This window comes from Neltuma alba, unplaced genomic scaffold, assembly GCF_004799145.2.
Source record: "Neltuma alba isolate B1F8T4 unplaced genomic scaffold, ASM479914v2 tig00010202_pilon, whole genome shotgun sequence".
Classification (NCBI taxonomy): Eukaryota; Viridiplantae; Streptophyta; class Magnoliopsida; order Fabales; family Fabaceae; genus Neltuma; species Neltuma alba.
Genome location: NW_021635139.1, coordinates 2448 through 12470, shown reverse-complemented (window position 1 = coordinate 12470; position 10023 = coordinate 2448). Strand labels below are relative to the sequence as shown.

At 37.5% G+C, this 10023-nt stretch overlaps 3 protein-coding genes across 3 annotated transcripts; 2 read left to right on the top strand and 1 right to left on the bottom strand.

Annotated features, from left to right (window-relative positions):
- Window positions 1-590: 590 nt before the first annotated feature.
- On the top strand, window positions 591-2411 carry LOC114754839 (uncharacterized). The gene is made up of 3 exons (XM_028943682.1): window positions 591-707; window positions 1238-1608; window positions 1697-2411. The coding sequence occupies exons 1-3, from the start codon at window positions 591-593 to the stop codon at window positions 2409-2411; spliced, it is 1203 nt and encodes a 400-aa protein (XP_028799515.1).
- A 680-nt stretch (window positions 2412-3091) lies between these two features.
- Window positions 3092-3622, top strand: LOC114754838 (uncharacterized). The gene has a single exon (XM_028943680.1). The coding sequence runs from the start codon at window positions 3092-3094 to the stop codon at window positions 3620-3622; it is 531 nt and encodes a 176-aa protein (XP_028799513.1).
- A 4955-nt stretch (window positions 3623-8577) lies between these two features.
- On the bottom strand, window positions 8578-9636 carry LOC114754840 (uncharacterized). Its single transcript, XM_028943683.1, has 5 exons — window positions 9409-9636; window positions 9122-9328; window positions 8945-9034; window positions 8708-8870; window positions 8578-8585 (listed from the first exon to the last, which is right to left on the bottom strand). Exons 1-5 carry the CDS (start codon window positions 9574-9576, stop codon window positions 8578-8580), a joined length of 636 nt encoding a protein of 211 aa, XP_028799516.1. The 5' UTR covers window positions 9577-9636.
- Window positions 9637-10023: the final 387 nt, after the last annotated feature.

Here is a 10023-nt window from a genome sequence, read left to right as displayed (position 1 = left end):
TATCTCTGTTTTAAAAATAAAAAATTTGATAGAATTTCCCCTTAAATATATAACAAAGGGAAAATTAGAGTAAAGGACCAAGAAAAAGTTATATTTGTTATAAAGAATCTTAAAAATTGTAATTATTTAAAAGGACCATAAATATATTAAATATATTATAATAAACAAATGAAATATATAATTACATTTAAAAATTAGATTAAGTAATTTCTTGAAAACTGGTATATATAGTGAATGAGCAAAAATATTGATAAAAAATATAAAATCAGACAAACATATATAAGTTTTGTAAAATTGTTAAAAAAATATTATTTTAATCAAAATTAAAACTATTCTTCATAACATATTTCAACATGTATAAAGTTTTATAAAAATATTAAATTAATTTAATATAATTTCTTTTCAAACAATTGTTTCTAGTTTAAAGTTATAGAAAAAAATAAAAATACATTTGTATATAAAATTGGGAAAATGACAAGAAAATGGCTGTTGAATTCTGAAATGACAAAATGGGCATGTAAATTACTGAAATGACAAAATGGGCATGGGGTATCAATCTGGAATTTGGATAATTCGCCAAAAAGACTGAAATGCCCCTGAATCAGTTTGAACTCATGAAGAACAAAGGCATGACACGTAACAAGAGGGAGAGATCAGAAGCTAAAAACAGAGGTGGAGCAGAGTCGAACGCTGAGAAGACGGAAAAGGTAAGGAAAATTTCTCCTAAAATGCTATTATCTACTCCTCCAACTTTCACCATTCTACAAATCTAATTTATTACGGTGGAATTGCTTTGTGGGCAACTTGGTTTGTAGTGAGAGAGGGGTTGAACGTGGGTATTACGTAAGAAAGTGGAGCTTAATGATGGGTTTGGGTTTTCAAGTCGGTTTACAGGTACATGGTCTAATGGGGATGGGTTTATGAGTCTAGATGGTTTAAATGAAGAATCTAACCAGGATGAGAGAGTGATACATCGGAAATGGAAAAATAGTGGGAACTGATAACGTGGGCATGAAGTTTGAGGGCTAACAGTAAGCATGAGGTGGTCAGTGTTGTCAAATTCATTATTGGAATTGTGAAATCCCATATTTAAGTTGTCAATGTAGCAAGTGTGCGCGCACGTTTTTTGGGTGTTGCATTTTTTGTGAAATCGCAAGAAAAGTTTCGAAATCCTGATAAATGAAATTGATTATTGGGGAACTAAAATATTGATTTATGCTTCTCTGGTGCAGGTTAGGTAGCTTTGATGACATCTAACATTGGGTCAACATCTTCAAAGCGTCTTGCTTGTTACTTTCATATGGGTGGGAAGTTTGCAGAAAATGGTGATGGTGAAGTTAAGTACTATGGTGGAACTGTCAGGGTAAGAGTGATCAAGGAGGGTATAAGGCTTGAAGATTTGAGGGTTATGATAGGAGAATGGTTTGGTGTAGATAGTAATGGTTGCAACATTAAATACACATTGGGCTTGAATGATAGGATATTAATAGATCTTATTGATGATGATGAAGTTGACAACCTATTTGAGTATAATGACAGTAATGCACATGTTTACGTAGCAGCTAAAGGTAATGAGAATATGGAGGAAGAAGTGGCTGATCGAAACAGGTAAGTCACAAGTTTCGGATTATGGAAGTTGTTACTTGCGATAATGTTGTTGTTAATATCATAACAAATGTTGTAATTATACATGCAGCATGTCAAAATTATCAGGACTGTCACAGCAAAATGATGAGCCAATGATTGAGGATGCTGTCGAATGTGTGAATTACATTGCAGCTGAAAATGTTCTTAGCCTGCCATATGCAGTAAAGAGTATACCAACTCCTTTGCCAGGAATGAATTCCCTGAAATGGAAGACAGTATTGTTAGGATTGAGGCAGACTTTTCCAGATGCGGATGATTTCAAGAAGAAACTACACAAATTCAGCATTGCAAACAAATTTGAGTATAAATATGTGAAGAATTCTAATGTCCATATGTATGTCAAATGCAATGTTGAAGGTTGTCCATGGAGGATCAGTGCAAGAGCAGCTGCAAAGAGTACTCTAGCATTTTTACGTGTAATGACATTCAAAAATGAACATGTTCATAATGCCCAAGACAATCTTCATGTGACACATGGTGGATCAGCTAGCTTGACATCATCAGTTATAATTGAAGAGGTTAGGGATCATATAGACATGCGTCTAAATGATATAAAAAAGAGGTTGGAAAGAGATTATGGTGTGAAGTTGACATACAAGCAAGCATACAGGGCCAAGGAAAAAGCATTGGAGGACATACATGGAAGACCTGATCAAACTTACATGCTTATTCCGTGGATTTGTGACCGGTTGAAGGAAACGATGACAAAACAGTGGCAAAATGGGTGGTTGCAAGGAACAACAGATTTGAGCGTGTATTCATAGCCTATGGGTGTTGTATAGAGGGTTTTATTACTGGTACTAGACATGTACTGTATATTGATGGAAGTCATTTAAGTGGACCGTATAAGGGGACACTACTTTCAGCATCGGCTTATGATGCGGACAATGAATTATTACCTTTTGCCATTGCGATTGTGAAGGGAGAGACGCTTGAGGATTGGACATGGTTCTTACATATGATCAAGGAGATAGTTGGGTCAATGCAATTAACAATCATTTCAAACCGACACAATGCAATTATAGGTACTGTGCAAGCAATATTCGGAGGTGAGTGACATGCGTACTCTTACAGACATGTTAAGGAGAATTTCAGTACACAAATGATCAAGTTAAATAGAGGAAGAAGGAAGACAAGTGGCAACACAAGGGAGGATGGACTGCATTTCCTAGATGCCATTGCATATGCAAGGCTTGACACAAAGTTTGATCAAGCAATGGATAACATGAGATACTTCAATTCCCAATTATTTGAATGGCTTGTCAATCATGGTGATATTCACAAGTGGGCCTTAAGCAAGTTCCCTTTTAAATGATGGGACAACATAAAAACAAACCTTGCAGAGTCATTCAATGCGTGGATGCTGAAAAAGAGAAGATATAATGTTGCCTAACTTATACATGAGCATCGTGAAAAAGTAGCCAAGAAGATGTATGTAGCAAGTATGGCAATGAGCAAATGGAAGAATGGTGTAGGCCCAAATACAAATGCAACATTAATGGAAAATGTGGCGAGATCTGCACAGATGTTAAGTGTTCCTTACGGAAGGGGTAGGGTGTGTGTCTATACAGCAAAAGGAGCCATTAATGTTGATCTTGGAAAAGGTGAATGTAGCTGTGCAGCTTGGCAAATGTCAGGCATCCCATGCCCACATGCATGTGCAGCTATCAAGGCCTTGAATTGCAATGTTTATGATTTTGTTGAAGAATGCTACAAGATTACGTCCCAACAAAAGATTTATGGTAGGACGATGACTCCAGTAGTGACAATTGACATGCCAAATCCTAATAATTATTGGCTGCAAGATATAGCAAGTCAAGTGTTTTTGGCACCACCTTTGACTAGTCGACCACCTGGAAGGCCTAGGATAAATAGGCAAGAGTCGCAGTTTCAAAACAAGAAGGTCTACCATTATAGTGCATGCCAGCAAGTTGGCCACACAAGAAGAACATGCAAGAATCCAAACCCAACTTAAGGTTTCATGTCAATACCAACAGGGGTAATTTTTTTGTTATAGGAAAGGAATGACTCTTGAACCCTTTTTAATTTTTTTAGGAAAAGGGTTGATAGGTAGGCTATCTTTTTTGTTAATGATGTTAACTGGGTAGGAGATGTTCTGTAATCTGAATGACAAGAAAACATTAGGCTGTGGGTTAATCCTAATATTAACTTGTCATTTGGATATCAGTTATGTAGCTTCTGTCATGGGCCTACTGGTTTTTAGTAAATATTATCATGTCAGTGGTCAATTCCTTTACAGATATAGTAAAGTCTGAATGTTAATGTAAAAATGTATGATGGGTAGGCTATCCTTTTTGTAAATGATATTCACTAGGTAGGATATGTTTTGTAATGTGAATGACGAGGAAACATTAGGTGGTGGGTTAATCTTACTGTTAACTTGTCATTTGAATATAAGTTATGTACCTTCTGTGATGGGCCTACTGGTTTTTGGTAAATATTGTCACTTCAGTGGTAAATTCCATTACACATGTAGTAAAGTCTGAATGTTAATGTAGACATCCTATGATGCTCTTTTGTCTTTGTGTACTTCTATGCTATTTTGGCAACACAGATGACCTTTTGTTTAATGCCCTCAAGGGAGATGGTGGAAGTTGCCAATGGGTATGACTGGAGTGGTTAATGTCATCAACGATGTTGTTATTCACATTACCAATGTTGTTATTATCATTTCCAGGCTAGTGAAACTCCCTGAAAATATGTTACTTGACTTTGAAATAAAGGAAGTGGAAGTGGAAAAAGCAGAGTGGTAAATATCATCACTAAAGTTGCATTTAATATTTCCAATGTTGTCATTATCATTACGGGGGTAGTAAAATTTCTTGAACAATTTGATGCGTGGGTTTGACTCAAAGCAACCGGAAATAGGAAAAGCAGACTGGTAAATGTCATTATTGAAGTAGCATTTAATATTTCCAATGTTGTCATTATCATTACGGGGGTAGTAAAATTTCCTGAACAATTTGATGTGTGGGTTTGACTTAAAGGAACCAGAAATGGGAAAAGCAGACTGGTAAATGTCATTATTGAAGTTGCAATTAACATTTCCAATGTTGTCATTATCATTACGAGGGTAGTACAATTTCCTGAAGAATTTGATTGTGGGTCTCAGTTAAGGGAACCGGAAATAGGAAAAGCAGACTGGTAAATGTCGTTATTGAAGTTGCAATTAACATTACCCATGTTGTCAGTATCATTACGGGGGGTAGTAAAATTTCCTGAACAATTTGATGCGTGGGTTTGAGTTGGGGGAACCGGAAATGGGAAAAGCAGACTGGTAAATATCGTTACTGAAGTTGCAATAACATTACCCATGTTGTAGTATCATTACGGGGGGTAGTAAAATTTCCTGAACAATTTGATGCGTGGGTTTGAGTTGGGGGAACCGGAAATGGGAAAGCAGACTGGTAAATATCGTTACTGAAGTTGCAATTAACATTACCCATGTTGTCAGTATCATTACGGGGGTAGTAAAATTTCCTGAACAATTTGATGCGTGGGTGGGTTGAGTTGGGGGAACCGGAAATGGGACAATTTCCTGAACATGGGGATGCAAAATGAGGAAACCATAGTGGTAAATGTCATTACTATAGTTGCAATTTCCCTGAACAATGTTGTGATTTTCATTACCCAGGTTGTGAAATTCTGTGACAATTTATACGTGGGGACGAAAATGCAGTTGCAAAAAGCAATAGCGAGGTGGTAACAATCATTAAAAAAGTTGCAATGTTCATTACGAATGTTGTCATTATCATTACTGGGGTAGTAGCGAAAATGGATTCAAAAAATGTGATTTGGGCTTGAAAGACTTCAGATGCAAATGGCAATAGCGATGTGGTAACTATCATTACAGAGGTTGCAATTCTCAATCCGAAAGTTGTTAATCCTATTACTTGTGTAGTGAACCTGGGTCCAAGTGGATGTAAGTTGGGGCACAAATAATCATCTTGTGATTATCATCACAGAAGTCACATGGCATGTTGTAAATACCATAACTTTTTTACTCAAATTATCCCAAAAAAAGATTGCAATTAGGCCAACAACTGGTAGCCACTTAGTACCTCCAACCATAAGTCAAAAATTAAGACTTCAAACTAACACTCCTTTTATAAATACTATATGCCTAATCTACATAATGTCTCCTCCTATCACAGATGGCGTCTTTTGGTCAGTGTGGTGGCTTGGGTTGATGAAAGCAAGCTTAATGCTTCATCACGTCTTGAATTAAGCTCATGATTCACTAGCCACCACATGAGGTTTCGTTGGAATTCAGCCACTTGTTCATCTGTATAGTGAAGTATCTCACCGGTCTTCCATTTACTCAACCATATTAGTACATGAACGCCGCAGTCTCGCCTGCACATCAAAACATCCCAACGATGTAAAAAGAATGAAAATAACACATTGGGCTGCTTGGAGACGTAATAATATCAACAACATAAACCACTCACAGATTGTTTTGTTGCGGAATAGGAGCTGATTTAGCCCATTATTCTATGTTATTTCATATCATTTTAAGGGTATTTATCATAGATTTTGGCTCCTTTTGATGATAATTGTGCTTAATTTAGATTAATAGTCCTTTGCTTTGAGTTAGTGTCTTTTTGAGGTTAAGATTGTCCATAATTGGTTATTAATTGTATTTAGTTGATTTCTAGGACAATTGATGCTTCAAACTGTTGCTTTTTATTGTAGGACAATTGAGAATTGGAGCCAAGATCAAAGGCCAAAGATGACACAACACAAGATCAGAGTATCAGCCGCATTAATAGAGTTCGCCGCGGCGCCAATTGAAATCTCACCAGTAATCTCTCAGGCAGAGTTCACCGCGGCCAACTTACACAGCTTCGCCGTGGCGAAATCACAAGATTAGGCGGAGCTCCTCTCAGGCATGCTTCGCCGCGGTGAACTCTTCGTATCAAGCACGCCAGATCCGGATCAGAACGCGAAATGGAGCTTCTAATCATATGATCCGACCCAGATGGACCCCTAAACCCTTAGAAACCCTATTTTCAAAACATACACCCCATTCCATCTCCTCCAACACCTCTATTCTCCCATCCTCTTGCCTCTCCATCTCCATCTTCTTCCCCATCCATTTCCTTCATCTTTTCCTTTCCTTCACTCTCATCTCATTTCCTTCCACTCCCAGCTACCATGGCCGACGGATTCACTTCATTTGGAGCTTTTCTTGAAGCTATGGAGAGCTAGGGTTTATCAAATCTTGAAGAATGGTGGTGTAGCATGAGTTCTTGAGCTTCAAAGGGGAGTTTAGTTTTAATCTTCAGTTTTTAGCTAGCATTTATGATTTTCTAGGTTTAGGAATTGTAATTTCTTAGTTTAGATACTTTGATTAATTCTGTAATCAGTGGTTACTGGTTATCTTTTGTGTATTTTGGATTGATGGATGTTGAATTATGAGCTTAAATATATGTAGCTGCATATATGCTTAATGTCTCTCTCATGATTCTCACCTATCTTGCATAGTTGTGTTGGGTATTGAGTTGATTGTGTGTTTTCATTAAGCCAATTGCATTTCATTCCAATTTACACATTAGGGAAGCTAAACAAAGTTTACATTAATGAGTTCATTAATGTAAGCTGGACTCATTGAGTAATGAGGTTCTTATTAAGAAAACCTAATGATTTGGTGAATTCCCATTATTTTAAGTGAACTATGATTGCTATCAAAACCATTTCAAGAGACTTCCTATCATTCATTTCCATTCTATCATTATTATCTTAAAACACCAAAAATATAGTATCTTAGGTTTGTTTTCATTGCATTCAGTTTAGGCACCATTCATTTAAGTCTTAAAAACCCAAAATCCCATTTCATTGCATTGCATGGCATTTGGTCCTAGCTTAAGTAATTATAAAGGCTCCAAAGTGAAACGACCCGAGTTTGCACTATACTGCATAGCTTGGATTAAATTTTGATTGAGAACCCCAAGGCGAACGACAGAAAGGCTCTCTTTCAGGAGCCCAAATGATATCACTCATTTTCTTCTTCCCAGTGGCATTAGGCTTAACTATCTCAATAATGTCATAAAATCTATTCCTCTGCACAATATCATTACGCAATTGTAAATAAAAGGTAAATGAAATGTCAATCATAGAAGATGAGTTGCATTATCCTTACACATTTAGTGACCACGGTTGTCATGTCATCAATAATTACACCCTTCTTCTTGCTCTTCTTCTTACCCTCTAAATTTGGCTTCATTGAGTCCAGCACATAGGAATTCATTGTGCTAGGCTTAAGCACAACACAGAACCAGTGAGCGCCAACAAGTGTGGGTCCAAAGATCAAATCACATTCTCCTATGTTGTAGCCTATATTTTCAGGTAAAAATTGTTTCTTCCGTTTTGTAGCATCCCACAGCTTTGGGTTAGCTGCCATTATTGCCTAAAACATGAACATTTTAGTCATTTATCAATATCAATCAACAAAAAACTAACATCTCAGCAAGCTTACCATAAAATCAGCATAAAAAATGTGCCACTTCACCTGCCCTTCCTTCTCCATATCAGCCATTAGAGTCTTGCACACAGTTGACATCAGCTGTACGCAAAGAGATTATTGTTTTGATGAACCCAAAATGCAGCATCTACTAAACAATTAAATGACCTCATCACAAATATTCTACTTACCTGGTTACCTATTTTCTCAATTCCGCCAAGTGTCCTTAGCTGATCCCGAGTGATATCTTCATCAGAGATTTTCACCAAAGGCCTAAAAATATGTTGTCAATATCATTATGCATGTAGTCAATTAGCACAAAATTGTAATGAATATGATTATGTGGGTAGTGGATATGTACATACATGTCACCCTCCTTGCTTGAACACATACGGGAAACTATGTCATAAAACCAGTCCTTGTCATCCATGGGCCTCTTTCGCCTCTTAGTTGGCTTTGTCAAAATCCATGGAGAATTGATAGCAGATTTCATCTCCCTTTGCGATCTCCGGAGTTGACATCCCTTGTCCATGGGGGAAAAGGGCAGGGGAGACTCCATAATTTCTTTGTCTGCACCTTCTGCTGCAACACCGATGTCATCACCCCTATCTGAGCCAGTTGCATCATCGTCTCCCTGATCATCTCCCCAGTGGAACTCATCTCTATCATCACCTTCGTCATCAGACTCATGTCCATCATGATCATGGGGGTCTTCATCGCCAAATGCATCATCATCTCCCTTATCATCATCTGGGACGTCAATAGGGTCCTCATCATCTGTGGTCACATTATTTTCCTTATCCTTATCTGCACCTTATCTAGCTCATCTTCCATTGCACTTATAAGCCTCCTAGTGCTTAATTCGATCTGAGCCATCAATCGTCCGTGCAACTTCTGTAACTCCTGCAGCAAACAATTTAAAATGAGTAAACACTTTTTTCATGAGATTATTTGCTAATGAGAATGAAAATTAGTAACAAAAGCACATACCGGGTGTAAATGACCCACACTTCTGCGTTTTCCTTCATCCTTCCCACTTCTATCCATACTTCCCTTGCCCTTATACAGTAAACCCCTCTTGCTTTCCCTCTCCTTCTTTTCCAGCTTCCTTATCCTCTCATCAGTCCAGAATTGAATGGCATTTAGGGACCCTCTCTCAACAGTTTTGGATAGTGGGAAGTGCTCAGCAAAATATAACTACAACAGTAAATCATTAACTTGCCAATTCCACAAATAAAGAAAACAATAACTTAGAAGCATAAGTCAGAAATACATACCAACAGGAGGTAGATGCATCCTCCCACATTGCAGCTTCCTTCATCTTCATCTTCGTCTTTCTTTGCTTTTGTGTACACTTTCACATAATCTCCCATCTCTTTCCACAAGTGCTTCACAATGTACGTGGCCCAATCAAATTGGTGAAATCCCTTCATGGTACAGCACATGACTCTTATTAGCTTGTCACTCACAGTTGTTTGTGAAGTAGGAGTTAAAAAACTCCCAAGTGTGTACATAAACAGAACTCAAACTCATCTTTCTTCTGCCCAGATTTAATGTCATTGAGTATCTTCGTATAAGGGACTTTACCAAATTCCTCCTTCAACCTCTGGTATGTCTCATCATCATCACATACGTCCATTTTTACCTTCTCCCCTGTGTGGGGTACACCCAACAAGTTTGCAACATCATTTGCTTCTATTTCCTTTATTATCCCTCTTATTAGAAATTGATGGGTAGGCGGATCATATGCTCGGAGAACACATACTATGAGGTCACGAGGGAGTCTCTCACATCCAATGTCAAGTAAATGGCCAAAGCCTAAATTTTGTACCCTCACTTTCAAATCTTCATCATCTTTTATGAAGTCCACTAATGACTTAAATTGCCGAACC